General features: G+C 45.3%; 1 protein-coding gene across 6 annotated transcripts in view; it reads left to right on the forward strand.

The window, feature by feature from the left end:
- The first annotated feature begins 2,342 nt into the window (after positions 1 to 2,342).
- Positions 2,343 to 19,662, forward strand: part of pask (PAS domain containing serine/threonine kinase) — a 61,072-nt gene continuing 43,752 nt past the window's right edge. For all 6 annotated transcript variants that reach the window (XR_015078742.1, XM_085990806.1, XM_085990807.1 and 3 more), the window contains exons 1-6: positions 2,343 to 2,435; positions 7,487 to 7,749; positions 8,878 to 9,089; positions 10,107 to 10,277; positions 11,045 to 11,185; positions 12,393 to 12,527. Coding sequence is in view for 5 of the 6 variants with exons in the window: in XM_085990806.1 (XP_085846932.1) it covers positions 7,533 to 7,749; positions 8,878 to 9,089; positions 10,107 to 10,277; positions 11,045 to 11,185; positions 12,393 to 12,527 (876 nt within the window). In the remaining variant the exon portion in view is untranslated. The remainder of the gene's footprint in view (positions 2,436 to 7,486; positions 7,750 to 8,877; positions 9,090 to 10,106; positions 10,278 to 11,044; positions 11,186 to 12,392; positions 12,528 to 19,662) is intronic.

Genomic DNA, 19,662 nt, shown 5'->3' on the forward strand with positions numbered 1-19,662 from the left:
TAGGCCATAGTGTTAGCAGATGCACTATCCCGAGCACCCACAATGAGTCATGTGAGCTCTACTGAGGAAGATGTGTATGTTCATGTGAGTATGGTCACTGCTGCGCTGCCCGTGTCAGACACAAAATCAAAGCAAATAGCAGAAGAAACAGTGAAAGATATAGTGTTACAAACAGTAATAGAGAACATTCATCATGGTTGGCCAAAAGGTTCCTGCCCAAAGTACTATCACATCAGGTCAGAGTTAAGTGTCGCAAGTGGACTATTACTAAAACAGAACAGAATAGTCATTCCACAGGCTCTACGTCAAGACATGCTCAAAAGGATTCATGAGGGACACCTCGGAATTGAAAAATGCAAAAGGAGAGCAAGAGACACCGTTTATTGGCCTGGCATAAATAAGGACATTGAGAACATGATAGGCATATGTGAGACATGTCAGAAACACCAAAACAAACAAGCAAAGGAACCAATGATAGTAGCTGACTTACCAACAGCACCATGGCAAAAGGTTGGTATGGACCTCTTTCATTTGAATGGTAAAGACTATCTAATAGTGATTGACTACTATTTTAACTATCCTGAGATGGTGCTGCTCTCAAGCACAAGCACATCAGGAAGCAGTGTCATAATGCATGTTAAATCCATCTTCGCCAGACATGGAATTCCCAGGATTGCCGTTAGCGACAATGGTCTGTGCTTCAACTGTAAGGAGTGGCAACAGTTTGCAGCACATTATGACTTTCAACACATCACATCCAGTCCTCAGTATGCTCAGTCGAATGGTAAGGCAGAGAAAGGTGTTCAAGTTCTCAAACAGCTACTGAAGAAAGCAACAGAAAGCAAGTCTGATCCTTATTTCGCCCTGCTGAGCTACCGAGCCTCCCCTTTAGACTGTGGTTCTTCACCTGCTGAACTCCTAATGGGTCGCAAGTTGCGCACCACGCTACCCTGCTGTGCAAAAGAAAAGCAGAGTAAGGAACTGAGACAGAGACTTCAACTGTTAAAGCTGAAACAGAAATCATACTATGACAAGTCATCCAAAACTCTGAAACCATTGACAAGGGATGATGTTGTCAGGATTGAGGATCCAAATGCATGGAACAGGAAAGCTACAGTTCTTGAGGAAGTAGGACCAAGGTCATACACTGTTATAACTGAGGAAGGACAGATTCTCAGGAGGAACCGCCGTTCCCTCCTGAAAACACAAGAAACTATCCAAGAGCAAATCGATGACAATGCCGCAACTGAATCTTGTCACTCACCACCAGAACAATCTAACACAAACACACATACAGGCTCTCATGAAAACACATCAGACTCACCTGTGCTGAGAAGATCCACACGTGAAGTAAAAAAGCCTGATAGACTTAATCTTTGAGTACAAAGAAAAGTATAATAAATGAATGAAAAGCTTAGAGTTCATAAAGTAAAGCTTTGAAAATGTGTTGACTGTTGTGAAGATGTTTATGTCGTTATGATTGATTGATATTGATTGATATTGATTTTGTTTAACCTCAAAGGGGGATGTAATGATCAGTAACATGTCATTCTAGAATGGTACACTAGGTGGAGCTGCATGTTTAGTAGTGGGCTACCCACAAGGCAGTAGTCAAGATGGATGCTGTACACTAGTCCACATGGCTGAATAAATGACTAGCACAAGCGAGCTGTTCATAATGAAAACATCTATTTATTTATGAACATAACACTAGGCTGTTCAGGGGTGATGTCAGGAAGCACTTCTTCACACAAAGGGTGGTGGAAATCTGGAACTCACTCCCCCAAAAAGGTGTTGCGGCTTGGGGTCAATTGAAAATTTCAAAACAGAGATTGATAGATTTTTGTTAGGCGTGGGTCTTAAGGATTACAGAACCAAGGTGGGCAAATGGAGGTAAGATGCAGATCAGCCATGATCTATTTGAATGGCAGAACAGGTTTGAAGGGCTGAATGGCCTTCTCCTGTTCCTAAGTTAGGAAATTCCAATTAATATGCTGATAATGTAACATTTTACCAGTGGAAAAAGCAGGCATGCTGATAAATTAGCAATTGAGTAGCAATGCCCACCCTTCCCCTGCACTCTATAATCAGCATCTTTCCTTTATCAAGATGGTAGCGCTGTAACTTCAGGGCAGGGTCAGATGTCCTGACCCCACTCCGGCGCACCCTTTGACCTCTCACCCTCCCTCCTCGTGCTCCCATGGTTACGGGAACCGCGCGTTCGTCTCCAAGCAAACGGCCCCAGTCGGAGCCCCGCCTTCAACGCGCTGCTCATTGGTTGGCGGCGGCGCACGCCACATGCTCAGCCTTCAATTGGTGGGTTCGGCTGTCAGTCACGGCGCGGCGCCTATCAGCTGTACTGGAATGTGACGGCGAAGCGCGGGACTGGGGAAGGCAATGGCGGTTCTGAGGGAAGAGGGAACGAGTAATGGCAGGTAGGAGCGGAAGGGCGGCCTGCCCGGCACACTGATCCTAAAGGGCAGATCATATAGAAGGAGCTGAGCTGGCCACGACTACCACAACCCACCCCTGGCCCTGACTGACCACCACAACCCGCCCCTGGCCCTGACTGACCACCACAACCCGCCCCTGGCCCTGACTGACCACCACAACCCGCCCCTGGCCCTGACTGACCACCACAACCCGCCCCTGGCCCTGACTGACCACCACAACCCGCCCCTGGCCCTGACTGACCACCACAACCCGCCCCTGGCCCTGACTGACCACCACAACCCGCCCCTGGCCCTGACTGACTATCACAACCCGCCCCTGGCCCTGACTGACCACCACAACCCGCCCCTGGCCCTGACTGACCACCACAACCCGCCCCTGGCCCTGACCCTGACTGACCACCACAACCCGCCCCTGGCCCTGACCCTGACTGACCACCACAACCCGCCCCTGGCCCTGACTGACCACCACAACCCGCCCCTGGCCCTGACTGACCACCACAACCCGCCCCTGGCCCTGACTGACCACCACAACCCGCCCCTGGCCCTGACTGACCACCACAACCCGCCCCTGGCCCTGACTGACCACCACAACCCGCCCCTGGCCCTGACTGACCACCACAACCCGCCCCTGGCCCTGACTGACCACCACAACCCGCCCCTGGCCCAGACCCTGACCCTGACTGACCACCACAACCTGGCCCTGACCCTGACCCTGACTGACCACCACAACCCGCCCCTGACTGACCACCACAACCCGGCCCTGGCCCTGACCCTGACCCTGACTGACCACCACAACCCGCCCCTGGCCCTGACCCTGACTGACCACCACAACCCGCCCCTGACTGACCACCACAACCCGCCCCTGACTGACCACCACAACCCGGCCCTGGCCCTGACCCTGACCCTGACTGACCACCACAACCCGCCCCTGGCCCTGACCCTGACTGACCACCACAACCCGCCCCTGGCCCTGACCCTGACTGACCACCACAACCCGCCCCTGACCCTGACTGACCACCACAACCCGCCCCTGGCCCTGACCCTGACTGTAGAGCAGTCTGACCACTGACTATAGCAACCTGACTTACCTTGGAAGCCACCCTGCTCTGTATGTGAGTGTGGGGGTTGGGAAGGGGGTGGGGTTTGGGTTGGTAGGGGGTGGGGGGGGAGTGGTGGTGACCATTAGCTTTGTGTCTATACAACAGCAACTTGCATTTATATAGCACCTTTTTAATGTAGTAAAATGTCCCAAGGCACTTCACAGGAGTGTTATCGGACAAAATTTGAGATTGAGTCACTTAAGTAGATATTAGGACAGGTGACCTAAAGCTTGGTCAAAGAGGTAGGTTTTAAGGTGTGTCTTTAAAGGAGAAAAGAGAGAGTGGTGGTGAGGTGGAGACTGGGATACTGCCCACTGAGCCTAGCTCTCATCTCATAGAAACATAGAAGATAGGAGCAGGAGTAGGCCATTCAGCCCCTCGAGCCTGTTCAGCCATTTAATGAGATCATGGCTGATCATCCAAATTCAGTACCCTGTCCCTGCTTTCTCCCCATATCCCTTGATCCCTTTAGCCTTAAGAAATATATCTAAATCCTTCTTGAATATATTTAATGAATTGGCCTCAACTGCCTTTTGTGGTAGAGAATTCCACAGGTTCACCACTCTCTGGGTGAAGAAATTCCTCCTCATCTCTGTCCTAAATGGCTTACCCCTTATCTTTAGACTGTGACCCCTGGTTCTGGACTCCCCTGCCATCGGGAACATCCTTCCTGCATCTAGTCTGTCTCGTCCTGTTAGAATTTTATAAGTTTCAATGAGATCCCCTCTCATTCTTCTAAACTCCAACGAATATAAGCCCAATCGACTCAATCTCTCTTCATACGTCATTCCTGCCATCCCAAGTATCAGCCTGGTGAATCTTTGCTGCACTCCCTCTGTGGCAAGAACATCCTTCCTCAGATAAGGTGACCAAAACTGCACACAATACTCAAGGTGTGCTCTCACCAAGGCCCTGTACAACTGGAGCAAGACATCCTTGCTCCTGTACTCGAATCCTCTCGCTATGAAGGCCAACATACTATTTGCCGCCTTAACCGCCTGCTGCACCTGCATGCTTACCTTCAGCGACTGGTGCACAAGGACACCCAGGTCTCGTTGCACTTCCCCTTCTCCCAATCTATTGCTGTTCAGATAATAATCTGCCTTCCTGTTTTTGCCACCAAAGTGGATAATCTCACATTTATCCACATTATACTGCATCTGCCATGCAGTATAACGTCCTGACTGCGAGTATAGAGGAGATTGGCCACTGACCCTGAATGCTGGTGCTGAGTTGTGGGGTGGATGTTGACCATAGCTGCTAGCTCCTGTTGTGACTGATTGTGATGGGGACAGTGTGGATCTTGACCGTAGTTGCCACTCCCTGTCCTGATTATGTGGCAGGGCAATAGACTTGGACCGTTGCTGTTCTTCTTCCCTTATTCCAGTGTCATAGCCATTAGTATGGCAGTTTTTGGCTTGGAGTGATTGAACTAGGGCCCTACTCACTAGCCATCTTGAGCCTCCAACATAAGTGAGTGCTGGCTAATGACTTCTTGACTTGACTGAGTTTGGCTGGGAACTATCTGTTGGGTCAGTTATTGCTGCCTCTGATGATGAGCATCTATAATTTTTTCCTCTGGTGTTGCCCACAGCCTCAGTATGATTGTTGCAAATATTTTTATATTATATCCTGTGAACATTTAGCACTAATTTGAATTGATTTGAATTGAATTCAGTGTCAGCTGTGGCTCAGTTGGTAGCGCACTCGCCTCTGAGTTCAGGGACTCGAGCACATAAAAAGCTAGGGTGACACTCCAGTGCAGTGCTGAGGGAGTACTGCACTGTCGGAGGTGCCGTCTTTCGGATGAGATGTTAAACCGAGGCCCCGTCTGCTCTCTCAGGTGGATGTAAAAGATCCCACGGCACTATTTCGAAGAAGAGCAGGGGAGTTATCTCCAGTGTCCTGGCCAATATTTATCCCTCAACCAACATAACAAAAACAGATTATCTGGTCATTATCACATTGCTGTTTGTGGGAACTTGCTGTGTGCAAATTGGCAGCCGCGTTTCCCACATTACAACAGTGATTACACTTCAAAAAAAGTACTTCATTGGCTGTAAAGCGCTTTGAGACATCTGGTGGTTGTGAAAGGCACTATAAAAATGCAAGTCTTTTTTCTTTATTTTAGCTCCACCAATAGCTCAGTTTATAAATATAAGATCTGATATGATACTGAGAACTACAGACCAGGGAAGTTCTTGGTTTGATCACTAGTCTGTAATGAGTTGGCCAGTCTTAGTCAGATCATTGGTAGCAGTGCTGCAATTAAGCTCTGTGTCCCTAGGTTATTGGGAATAGAAATAAGTCAGGATTTTTGCTATCCCATGACCTGCACTGAAAGTGTCTGTGTATGGATTTTGGGTAGGAACATAATTGTGCTGGCTGTGATGAATCTGCTCTGGTCAAAATGCACCAATGTAAAATGCCAGGTTCATGTATGATGAATGGCCACTTGGGGCAAGGCCAGAGGGCTGCTATTCCCTGGAGTGGATAGGAAGGATCTATTTCCCTTAGCAGAGAGGTCAATAACCAGGGGGCATAGGTTTAAAGTAATTGGTAGAAGGATTCGAGGGGAGTTGAGAAATCTTTTCACCCAGAGGGTGGTGAGGGGCTCTGGAGCTCACTGCCTGAAAGGGTGGTAGAGGCAGAAACCTTCATCGCATTTAAAAAGTACTTGGAGGTTACGGCACCTCAAGTGCATATCCAAGGCTACGGACCAAGAGCTGGCGAGTGGGATTAGGCTGGATTGCTCTTTTTTGACCGACACAGACACAATGGGCCGAATGGCCTCCTTCTGTACCTTAAACTTCTAATGCTTCTATGAGGTATAGTATGAGGAAGAAAACAAGAGGGAGGAATTGAAAAAGTCTTGATTTGATGTTACAGTATAGAGAAAATGTTCCATATATTTGTATCTACCTGTTGCTTAAGCCTCACCTTGTAATCTTCTGTTTCTTTGAGCATTTTATCTTCCTGTACACGTGGCGGTCTGTGGCTGGAAGCATTGCTTTTTGTTGTTGTTGTGGAATGCACGTTGACACGGGGAAAGGAGGAAAGGAAAGAATTACACTAAAGTTGAACTGTTGCCAACAGTGAGATTTTAGGAAGAGGAAAAAAATCCCACAGGAAACAGACTGAAACCTTAATTGTAAGGAATGGTGGAGAGTTTATTGGCAGTGAGACAGATTGAGACCCCATTGAAACGAATAGAGTTGGGTTTATTCTCAATTCTTTTAAAGAGATGCACATTAACAAGTTGAATCTTTCCCCGTGTGTTGAGCCTTACTAAAAATGTGTTCCCTGGCAGGTCTGCTGTCACTCCCCTTCCTCCTCTAAAACTACTCTTTTACTGTTGCTGCAACAAAGACAAATTCTTTCAACCAGGGCAGGATGTTACTTCCACATTGATATACAAAGTTATCACCCTTAACCTGAAATTAGCTGTCAATATTTTTAAAATATTGATGCTACTTATTTAATATTTGTTATAAGATGTGCCACAGGACAAGGTCTACTTTTGTTAGTACCACATCTCTGGTGAAAGCTTTGTGCCAATGATTGACAAAAGGATTTCCCATTGGGCTATGTGTGACACCCGATCTGAAGGACTAGTTTAGTTCTGTTTGGCACTTGCAATTTTACTAAAAATTTGCCATATTTCTATTAAAATACAGTTGCAATTTTTGGGGAAAATTGCAACCCCCCCCCCCCCCCCCCCCCCCCACTTCACCACTACCAGGGTTGCAATCTAATGTTAGTGGGCTGAGATTGAGCACCAGCTGTCTGGTCCTTTTACCTCAAGGTTGTATTTGGTACTTTTTTCTAACAATTATTCTATATAGCTGACTTGGAATAATTCCCAAAATATTGTACAAATACAGTAGCTATGTTTGTGTTATTTGTTCTGACTGCCCTCTATCTGTACTTTAGGTGAATGATTGCATAACCATTTACTGTAAAAGTGCCAGTGCTAAAGATGGAGCCGAAACTCCTGGGCTCCTTGGATGGCCGATGCAAAGCCTTCTCCCCAACTGACCGTTTGGAGAATGGCAAGAGGGCGAGGGCAGCCCTGTTTGGACTTGAAAGGAAGTTGAACGATTCATTTGACCTCAGCAAAACGTTCCCACGGATAGCAAAGCCTGCCCTCCGGAAGGTAGCTCCAGGCACCTACTGGAACCTGGAGTCTTTTACAGGTGGGCCTTTCTTCTGTCGTAGAGTGTGCTGGAAGATCTCTTCGGTTGAAAACACGTAGCTTTGATTGCAATTTGTAACAAACCTAAAAGAAGTGAAATGCAGAATGATCTGTTGATAAATGTGCACAGCAGGAAAATCATTGCCGGATTCTACGATAGTCCTGTACAGCGTTGCTTGTGTTCAAATCCAGATATTTATTAGAATTCAATTTCAGGCTACACAGTGTACGGTTTGACAGTATATTTAGATTGGTATGATTTTTTTTTCTATAACCCGAGGTCTGATGACCTTGCTGTTTGTCTCAGAAGACTTCTGAGTCTCCGAAGTCAGCAGACTCATATATTATCTAACAGTTTCTCATACATACAGTTGGCAAATACATTAAAACTGTACTGAGTTTTAATCAGCTAAAAGTCAGTTCCTGGATCAGTGCTGAGAAATCAGCTTTTAAAAATGTGGAGTTGAGGCCGAAGATCAACCATGATCTCATTGAATGGCGGAGCAGGCTCGAGGGGCCATATGGCCTACACCTCCTATTTCTTATGTTATGCCTTATTTACTTCTATATCTCCCCTTCCTATTAGATCCTTTCTAATCTTGACTAACCACACAATCCCCCCCTCCCTCCCCCCTCCCTGACAACTGCAGTATTCCGGACCCTTTCTTCCATAATTCCAATTCCTAGCATTCCCCTCACAGTAATCCCACTCTCAGTACTTCCCCCTACATTAGTCTTCACTCACTCAACTCAACTCAACTCACTCACTATATACCTGGAAGATCTTTCCTACTATCCTGCTGTGTATCCTGTCCTTCAGGAAAAGGCATAAAGTTCCTTCTATATCTTGATGTTCAGACTGGAGGATGATGTGGGTGTCCCTACTGTTTGCATTCCTTGATGATGGTTGCTTGCATAGTAATGAGTGCCCTGAGCTGTGTGGTGGTGACTGACCATCTGTCCTCCCAGCTGAGGAAGAAGTCATGCAGATTGGCCTAGACTCACCTCCCCTTGATGGAGTAAGTTGCTGGTGCTTTGTTTGGGGAGACAAATGTTAGAAAGTATGAAGACAAAAAGTGACCAAATTTGGCATGACCTTATCGATTTGTTCCTTGCTTACTTCTAACAGGTGAATCTCTGAACTCCTACAGTTACTCTTCTGTGGCCTCTCGAAACCTTCTCTTGACAGATCTCAGTAGTTCCTTCTCTTGCCCTGGGTCAGCCTCTAATATATCGAGCAACTTTTGGAATCTTCTAGGAGGTGATGGCAATTCTGCTCTCCCCTCTGCAGTCCGCAACCCGAACAAAGCCATCCTTACAATAGACGGCCTGACTACAGAGGTACAAAATGAACTCTGATCTTTCAGCTTTTACTGTACACCATTACCATGTACTTACCACATGTAGCTTTGGAGAAATCAAGTTCAAACAATCTAAGAATATAATGGTTTGGGGTGAAGGAAGGGAAGAGGTAGAGCCAATTTGCATCTGCACAAAGTTACAGTGTGTATAATCTTGGGGATACAGTTTGGAAAGGAAGCAATACTGGAAGGGACCTTCATATTTACATTGTATTGTTAGACCTTTCAGTGCAAACTCCACATACTGAGGCAGGATGGTATTGTACAGCATTGACACTATCTCAGGATCTGAATGCTTTGGTACTCTTGGCAAGTTTATCCATAAAACAAATGAGAAATAGTGCTGCACCTTCATGTGTGTTTAACGATTAGATTTCTCTCATGCTCTATCACCATTTCTTTTGTAAAATATTTCCAAATTGTTTAAATGATTAAAACTGCAAATTTGCAGCTGATTTACTTTATTGGGCTAAAACCTATATATGCAACATAGTGTAGTATGGCCATACTAATTCAGATGCACGCTTTGTGTTCATACACCTGATAGCTCCCACTGTTGCACAGACTGAGCTGGGGATATTTGCTGCAATGTGCCAAGTCTGTGTAAATGGCACTTCCCCTGAAATACTGTTAAAATTTGTTTTACTGCCTAATTTAAGTACCCCTGTGAATGATGTACGTATCTCCCATTAGCACCGCCTTTTCTTGGCTCCTTTTTAAAATCAAACCAAGACAAGTTTAACTGTTTTGGATGAATATGCAGCATCCTCTCCCTTCCCCTGGTGTTTCACCCCTTCTATTCCCCACCTCTTTTATTGACCTGTTAGAATAATCATCCTGAGGCTAAGCGCAAACACTCCAATTACCTAGGGTTATACAGTATATCTGTATCCTCTTCCCAAGATACTGTGCAATCCTAGTTAAACACTGGTGATTTTCTAGTATGGTGGAGCTTGTAATTCTGATGCCCGTTTGTTCTTTCTCTGTGCCCTAACAGATATTAGTGGCCAATGACATGGCTTGTAAGCTGCTTTGTTACAGTAGCAAAGAGCTAATCGGTCAGAAGTTGTCTTTACTCGTATTGAAGTCCAACCGTGTGCTGGAAGAGGCACTATATGAAGAACATCCAGAAGTTGATGGACAAGTTGTGACCATCTCTGGAAAAGTGGTATGTGACCAAATAAACACTTTCAATGGATGTCTCCCCATGTTTCTATTGTGGTGCTCTCAGTAATGGTTTATTTCCCTGTCGAAGGGTCGTTGATGAGTGACAGTTAGTATGAGGTACTTTTCACAAATTGAAGAAGGGCTATTTGGACAGAGGCAGGAGCCAAAAGTACAAAGGGCTGCACTGTGGGAGCAGGAGAGCCAATGTGCATCAAACCTTGTACTGAAGGGAGGGGGGGGTTAACATAGGCTAAGCCTTGCCCTCACATAGGGTGGGCTGTGGAAAGTGGAGCGAACCAAGCTTTAACCTTGCGCTGGGGGGTTTCTGTCAACTGAGCGTTGCACTTGGTAAGGACTTTTATGTATTAAGCTTCATATTGCATGTCGGGGCAACTATGGATTGAAACATTCATTGTATAGAAGAATTCTGTGATTTAATTGCACTGAAATTAGTTTTTATTAAGGCTGTGACATTCAGATTAATTTGGGAGGGAGGGAGACCGGTTGTGGTGGGGGGGGAAAAGATGGGAAAGAGAGTAATTTTATGCTAATGTTGCACACCTATTAGCTGAATCTGGAGTGACATTAACCAGGGAACAAGCCACTATTCCTGGTATAAAGAGACCCAGAAACGAGAAGAGAAGAAAATCCCATCCTCCCCAACACAAAGGATGAAATAAACCAATAAATTACACTGTGTCCTCTGAGTAAACTACTTTCCAATAATTTTCATACTTTTCTCATTATGGATTGTGTTCTTGTTTCCAGATTGACATTATTGGCAATGGTGGAGTGGAGATCCCAGTGTCAGTCTGGATGAAGCGCATGACTGGTGAAGACAGGCAGTGCTGTGTTGTGGTGATGGAACCTGTAGAGCGACTTACTGCCTCTGTTACATTCACAGGCAGTGTGAGTTCACGTGTTTTGATTTCAGTAAACAGTGGTTGTCTAGTAACAGTGTGCCACAGAATGCAGGCTAGTTCAACAACAACAACAACTTGCATTTATATAGTAGTGAAATGTCCCAAGGCGCTTCACAGGAGCGTTTTCAGACAAAATTTGACTCCAAGCCACGTAAGAAGATATATGGGCAGAAGAGATGGGTTTTAGGAGCATCTTAAAGGAGGAAAGAGGGGTGGAGAGGTTTAGGGAGGGAATTCCAGAGCTTCGGGCCTCTGCAGCTGAAGGCACGGCCCCCAATGGTGGAGCGATTAAATGCAGGGATGTGCAAGAGACCAGAATTAGAGGAGCGCAGAGATCTGAGTGTTGTAGGAGATTACAGAGATAGGGAGAGGAGAGGCCATGGGGGAATTTGAAAACAAGGATGAGAATTTTAAAATTGAGGTGTAGAACTGGGCATTACACCGGGCCCAATCAATTGAAGGACAAGACTGTTGGGGTTTTTACACAGCAACACATTGCAGTTTGATGAAGTTGTTGACCCCACACAAACTGGAAGGAGATGAATAATGTAACTTATTTTTAAAAAATTATCATTTTTTAAGAATATTTGGTGTACTTTAGGAGGCAAAAACAATTGGGAGGTACAAAATGAAACTCCTCACCTGTGAACTGCACCTGGATACTTAATCCCTGTTTCAGTGTTTGCTGAGCCTCCTAAATGGCCTTTAGTCACAACTGTTCAGGTGGATATTGAAGATCCCATGGTACTATTTGAGGTAGAGCAGGGAGTTCTCTCAAATGTCCTGGTCAGCATTTCTTTCTAAACCAACATCGTCGGAAACAGATTAACTGATTATTCTTCTCATTTACTGTTTGTAGGCCACTGCTGTATGCAGGTTGGCTGCTGTGTTTGCCTACATAACAGTGACTACACAAAGTAATTCATTAGTTGTGAAGTGGTTTGAGACATCCTGAGAATGTGACCATGATATATAAACGCTAGTTGTCTCTTTTTCTAACTGTCCTTCAGTTTTATAGGAAACTGTAAAGAGAAGGATAGGGTTTTGATTATTTTATCTGTAATTTGTAGTACTATAGTTATATTCCAGCCCTCGATCTACCCTATGTATTCTAGTTCCCGGATACCCAAATGTCGTATGTTGCATTCACTTTTAGATTATCTCACAGTAAAATTAATGTTTGTTTCTTTTAGGGAAGAATTGTATCCTGTGATGCATCATTTGCCTATCTCCACGGTTACACAACTGAGGATGAGGTCACCGGCCTTTCAATAACCAATGTTATTCCTTCAGTAAAGATACCCTTGCCTTGCGAGAAGATACCAAAGGTTTGAAACCGCTGAACGTGAATGTGGTAAAATAAGACTGGAAGGGTAGGGCGGCGGGCTGTGATTTTGTGAGACATCTCCCTGAAATGTAAGCGTATCTGGTTGGGTCAGATTATTGTCCCATGCTTTTGGTCTTTGAACAGATCTTTTGAAGCAGTAGATGTGAAGAGACCTGATCCTGCTGCTCACATCACTGGTCCTGACACTAATTCAATTGGTGATTTTTTTCTTCCCCTGTAGCAGTCTGTATAACTGCAATAAGCATTCCATTTTTCTGTTTACCCTTTTGCATTTTCCTTGTCCTTTCACTTCTAATTGGAGGAATCTTTTCCTCTTCCTTTTTTCCCTTATGGCTATTTTGGTTCAAATCCCCTGTCTGCCATCCAGGCCTTTTTTTTACTTAACTGTTTTCTTTTAAACAAAAATGAGTGATCATAAATTGCTTTATTTTAGCCTGTGCAATTTTTGAAAAGTTGGTTATCTTCAAATGTATCGGTCTACATTTTTTATATGCTAAAGTAGAAAAAAATGCATTTGTAAATTAAAAATCTAGATGGCATTGGAGATGGGTTCAAGAGATGCTGCAAAGGATGATAGTGAAATATTTCAGTGGTAGTCAGATCCTTTTAAAGGCAAATGGCCTACTCCTGCTCCTATTTCTTATGTTCTGTGAAGAACTGATTCCTCACATCACCCCTAAATCGCCTACCTCCACTAGAGGAAATAGTTTCCCTCTATCTACCCTATCAAATCCTTTAATCATCTTAAACACCTCAATTAGATCACCCTTTAATCTTCTATACTCGAGGGAATACAAGCCTAGTCTATGCAGCCTGTCCTCATAATTTAACCCTTTTAGCCCCGGTATCATTCTGGTGAATCTGCGCTGCAGCCCCTCTGAGACCAATATATCCTTCCTGAGGTGAGGTGCCCAGAACTGAACGCAGTGCTCCAGATGGGGTCTGACCAGAGCTTTATATCACTGTAACATCCTCTACTTTGCATTCCTGCCCCCTTCAGATAAAGACCAACATCCATTCGTCTTTTAAATTAATGTTGGATCTGTCCCACTAGCTTTTAGTGATTTCTGTACATGGACCCCTAAATCTCTCTGCTCCTCCACAGTTCCTAGCTCCTCGCCATTTAGAAAATACTCTGATCTATCTTTTTTCGGTCCAAAGTGGATGACCTCACACTTTCCCACGTTGAACTCCATCTGCCACAGTTTTGCCCACTCCCTTAATCTAAATGTCCCTTTGCAACTTTCTGCTCCCATCTACACTATATTTACTGAGCCACCTAACTTGGTGTCATCAGCAAATGTAGATATACAGCGCTCTCTTCCTCCTTCCAAGTCATTTATAAATATAGTGAAAAGCTGCGGCCCCAGTACAGATCCCTAGGGGCACCACTCGCTACATCCGGCCAATTAAGTAGAAAACAATCATCCCTACCTACTCTCTGCCTCCTACCTCCTAACCAATTTCCTATCCAAGCCAATAGATTGCCTTTCATTCCATGTGCTCTCATTTTTGTTGATAATCTGTTATGTGGAACCTTGTTGAATGCCTTCTGGAAGTCCATATAAATAATCAAACTGAGAACCCTCAGCATTGTATTCCATTTACTGGATAAATCTCATGCTCGCTAGTGTAATATAAAATTCTATTATATTATGGCCACTCTTCCCTAAAGGCCCCTTTACTGTAAGGTTATTAATTAACCCTTTCTCATTGCACAATACTAGATCTAAAATAGCCTGTTCCCTAGTTGGTTCCTCAACATACTGATCTAGAAAACTATCTGATATACATTCCATGAATTCGTCTTCCACACTACTACTGCAAATGTGGTTTTCCCAGTCGATATGTAGATTAAAGTCCCCCATGATTACTGTATTACCCTTGTTACATGCACCTCTAATTCCCTGATTTATACTCTGCCCTACATTACAACTACTGTTTGGGGTCTATAAACCACTCCCACCAATGTTTTGTGCCCCCTTCTTTTTTTTTTAGCTCCACCCAAACTGATTCTACTTGATTTTCAGAACTAAGATCCTTTCTCTACTTTTATTATCAGGGCTACCCCTCCTCCTTTTCCATTTTGCCTATCTCTTCTAAAAGTTAAATTCCTGGAATATTTAGTTCCCAACCTTGGCCACTTTGCAACCATGCCTCCATTGTGGCTATTAGATCAAACCTGTTGATTTCTATCTGCACTATTCATCTATTTTGTTGCGAATGCTTCACGCATTCAGATATAGTGCCTTTAGCTTTGACATTTCTATTTTTCCCTGATGTCACCTTAGTCACTGATGCCTTATTACCTTTGTTACTCTCTCTGTCCCTACCTGACTCACTGCTTATTTTTACACAAAACTCTACTCTGCTCTAGAGCCTTGACATTTCTCTCGCTGCTTTTAAATTTACTCTTTCCTGAATCCTCCCGCCCCCCTTCATTATTTTAAAGCCCTGTGTACTGCTCTAGTTATTCGATTTGCCAGGATACTGGTCCCAGCCTGGTTTAAGTGGAGCCTGTCCCAATGGAACAGCTCCCTCTTTCCCCAGTACTGGTGCCAGTGCCCCATGAACTGAAACCCCTTCCTCCCACACCACTCTTTGAGCCACGCATTTAAACCTCTAATCCGTTTGTCCCTTTGCCAATTTGCGCGTGGCTCGGGTAACAATCCAGAGATTATTACCTTTTTGAGGTTTTGCTTTTTAATTTGGATTCTAGCTTCTCAAACTCTCTCAGCAGAACCTCATTCCTAGTTTTACCTAAGTCGTTGGTGCCTACGTGGACCATGACAACTGGATCCTCCCCCTCCCACTCCAGGTTCTTCTCCAGCCACGAGATGATGTTTTTAGCCCTGGCACCAGGCAGGCAACACAACTTTCGGAACTCTCAGTCACGGCTGCAAAGAACAGTATCTATCCACCTGACTGGACTGTCCCCTACCACAACTACATTCCCTTTCACTCCCCCCACTTGAATGGCTTCCTGCACCATGGTGCCATGGTTAGCTTGTTCATCCATCCTGCAAGCTTTTCCCTTATCCACACAGGCAGCAAGAACCTCATGCCTGTTGGACATGGGCAAAGGCTAAGGCTCCTCCAGCACTGCACCTGGGGGCCCCTTACCTGCCTGAGTTGCAGTCACACCCTCCTGTCCCTGACCACTAACCAGACCTGTACTACTACCTAACCTAAGGGGTGTGACTGCCTCCTGGATCATATGTCCAGGTAACTCTCCTCATCCCTGATGCCTTGCAATGTCTGCACCTCAGACTCCAGCTCAAAAACTCTGAGCTGAAGTTCCTCGAGATGCAGGCACTTACTGCAAACATGGTTGTCCGGGATCACAATGCTCTCCACAAACTCCCACATACTGCAGTTGCGGCACACCACCTGCACTGCCATCCCTATATAACCTTGTTTTATTTAAATAATTTTGTAATTAGGTAACTTCGTTTACAGTGTAGTTTCTTGACTACTTACTTGATCTAGATTAAGTTATGGATAATGAAATTAAATATCTACCTGTAAAACACAGCACTACAAGTAGTGTAGGCAAAAAGCAGCAACTCCTTCCCCCTCTTCTCCGAATTCCCACTCTCTCCAAATTCCCAAATAAAACACTGTTCAAGTCCACTCCGTTTAATCCTGCTCTGTGCAGACCAAAGGGTGGTGGAAATCTGGAATTCTCGCTCCCAAAAAGTTGTTGAGGCTGGGGGTCAATTGAAAATTTCAAAACTGAGATTGATAGATTTTTGTTAGGCAAGGGTATTGAGGGTTACGGAACCATGGCGGGTAGATGGAGTTAAGATGCAGATCAGCCGTGATCTAATTGAATGGTGGAACAGGCTTGAGGGGCTGACTGGCCTACGCCTGTTGCTATGATTCCCTGGGCTTGCTTAATTTGCTTAAAGTATCGAGCAAGTGAAGACTCATTGCAGGTGTAGGGCACACAGGTTCACTTATGTTTTCTGTGCTCTATGATGCTGAACTTGAGGAAAATATCCAGTATAAAAACCTTGGAGAGAAAGAAGAAAATGGAAGGTAAATGGAGAAACAGGGAATGGAAGGCCAGCAGAGAGACAGGCACAGGCGAAGAGAAATATCAGTTTATTTTTGTCTGTGAGCAATGTTATTAATTTTTTTTTTAAACTTTGGGTTTAATGTCTGACCATTCCCATAGGTGAGTCTTTGCTCCATATGTCCCATAGAGTGCTTTCACTTACCTGGTTATCTGGGTGATTTTGTAGTGTGCCGAAGGATTGAACAGAAAACCCAATTCATTTTGTTTTGGCTTACTGGTTGTAGTATTTGCCCCCGCATCATAATCCTTGACTTTCGAAGGTGGTCGAATAACACGACACTAGACTGGGATTCAACTCCCCCACAAATGTATTCAATTAAAAAGAATGTGACAGTAGCAATGACACAACGTAGACTTTAAAGTAGTCATTAATTTTAAAACCATCTCAAATAAGTAGAAAATGACAGTCATGATCAATGTTTCCCCCCCCTAATTTTTTGGGTGTGCGTGGCCCATTCACAGTTACTTAACATTGAAAAGGCCGGTCCTGGGCTGCGCGGGACTCGCAGAGAGCTGTGTGGCTGCGAAGCTTAGAGGGAACGTTGGTCATGACTGCACAAAACTGTGTCATTTTATATGGCCTTTCTTTTCCTTTTCTCATTGTCCAAGGAAGCTATCTGATCTATTACTCTCCTTCAGGGAGACTCTCTGATTTGAACCAAACGGGCTGAGAAATACTTTTCAGAAAACGATCGAGACCAAACGTTTAAATAACTTGCAGCTCTTTTGAACTGAACAATCAAACTTGTATTTAACCAAATCCCATAAGATGTTTGTATTTGACTTGAATGACTTGTTCTGGCCCTTGGACACCTGGCTGAGACAAAAATCGTCAACATTCCCGTGTCGGCGGGAATCCTGAGCAGCAGCGGGGCTATAAAAGTCCCAGAGACCAGGTAAGGCCTCACAGCGTCGGCGGGAATCCTGAGCGGCAGAGCGGGGCTATAGAAGTCCCAGAGACCAGGTAAGGCCTCACAGCGTCGGCGGGAATCCTGAGCGGCAGAGCGGGGCTATAGAAGTCCCAGAGACCAGGTAAGGCCTCACAGCGTCGGCGGGAATCCTGAGCGGCAGAGCGGGGCTATAGAAGTCCCAGAGACCAGGTAAGGCCTCACAGCGTCGGCGGGAATCCTGAGCGGCAGAGCGGGGCTATAGAAGTCCCAGAGACCAGGTAAGGTGTACCAGTCTCCAGTCTGGGAACTCTGAGGGAAGGAGAGAGGTAAAAAGTAATCCAAGTGTGACGTCACCAGAAAGCGGGTAAGTGATTGGTTGGTGAGTATTTCTCCCTTTTTGAAGCTTAAATCTCTTTGGTTTATAGTTTCTAAGGTGTGATATTCACCATCTAGAATCGGGGCAGAGGGTATTTAAGAATAATATTAATAAATTTAATTAATTACATAGAATGGGAGATCAGGTGCTGTGTTGCTGCTGCAATATGTGGGAGCTGGTGGACACCATTGATGCTCGCGGTGATCACATTTGCAGTAAGTGTTGGCTGCTCGAGGAATTCCGGCTCCGCGTTGAAGAGCTGGAGTCAGAGCTTCAAACACTGAGACACATCAGGGAGGGGGGAGTGTTACCTGGACTCTGTATCACGAGGTATTCACACCAATTAGATTAATTAATTCAGATGTAGTCCGTGGCCACTAGAAGTGAGGCAGGTACGGGGATCCAGGAGGTAGTGTTGGAGGAGCCGCAGCCCTTGCACTTGTCCAACAGGTTCGAGGCTCTTACTCCCTGTGAGGTTGGGAACAGGGACTGCGGGGAGGATGAGCAACCTGGCCACAGCACCGTGGAGCAGGGGGCCATTCAAGTGGGGGGAGTTAAAAGAAATGTTGTAGTGGTAGGGGATAGTATCGTTGGGGGGATAGATAGTCCTTTGCAGCCGAGAGCGAGAGTCCTGAAGGCTGTGTTGCCTGCCCGGTGCCAGGGTTAAGGACATCTCCTCTGGGCTGGAGAGAAACTTGGAGTGGGCGGGGGAGGATCCAGTTGTCGTGGTCCATGTTGGTACCAACGACATAGATAGGACAAGGAAGGAGGTTCTGCTGAGGGAGTTTGAGCAGCTAGGGGCCAAATTAAAAAGCAGAACCACAAGGATAATAATCTCTGGATTATTACCTGAGCCACGAGTGAATTTGGCTAGGACAAATAAAATTAGAGAGTTAAATGCGTGGCTCAAAGACTGGTGTGGGAGAAATGGGTTTTGCTTCCTGTGACACTGGCACCAGTACTGGGGCAGGAGGGAGCTGTTCTGTTGGGACGGGCTTCACTTGGCCAGTGCTGGGACTAGAGTCCTGGCGGATCATAATAACTAGGGCTGTAGAGAGGGCTTTAAACTAACTAGTGGGGGGGGAGGTTCCTAGAGAGCAAATAATAAAAATGACAACAGAGAAGGTCATAGACTTAGGTAGCAGTGGGGAAATTGAAAACCAGAGCGTGTCAGGAAGGGGCAGATGGTATGGAGTAAAAGGTAAAGTAATAAAAAGGGCAAAAGCAGGAACTAAGTGTCACAAAACATCTTTGAAAGTTCTCTATCTGAATGCACGTAGCATTCGTAACAAAATAGACGAGTTAATGGCACAAATAACTACATATGGGTATGATCTTGTGGCCATTACAGAAACATGGCTGCAGGGTGACAATGCCTGGGAATTAAACATACCAGGTTATTTAACGATCAGGAAGGACAGGCAGGAAGGAAGGGGAGGTGGGGTGGCTATGTTAATAAAGGAAGGAATCACTGTAATACAGAGAAATGATATTGGGTCGAAAGATCAGGATAATGAAACGGTTTGGGTGGAGGTAAGGAATAATAAGGGGAACATCCATTTATTATGTTCGGATCGGTCATGGCCCTGTGGGTAGCGGAGCGGGCCCAGGGGCCGTGTAGCCTGATCCTGCTCCTATTTCGTGTGTCTAATTCTGTTAGATTCAGGAGATGGTTCTGTGATAGTGGATTGGCGGTTAGGATCAGATCAGCCATGATCTTATTGAATGGCGGAGCAGGCTCGAGGGGCCGATTGGCCTACTCCTGCTC

Source organism: Somniosus microcephalus, chromosome 6 (assembly GCF_052327205.1).
Source record: "Somniosus microcephalus isolate GS21.2 chromosome 6, FLI_Smic_1.0, whole genome shotgun sequence".
Taxonomy (NCBI): Eukaryota; Metazoa; Chordata; class Chondrichthyes; order Squaliformes; family Somniosidae; genus Somniosus; species Somniosus microcephalus.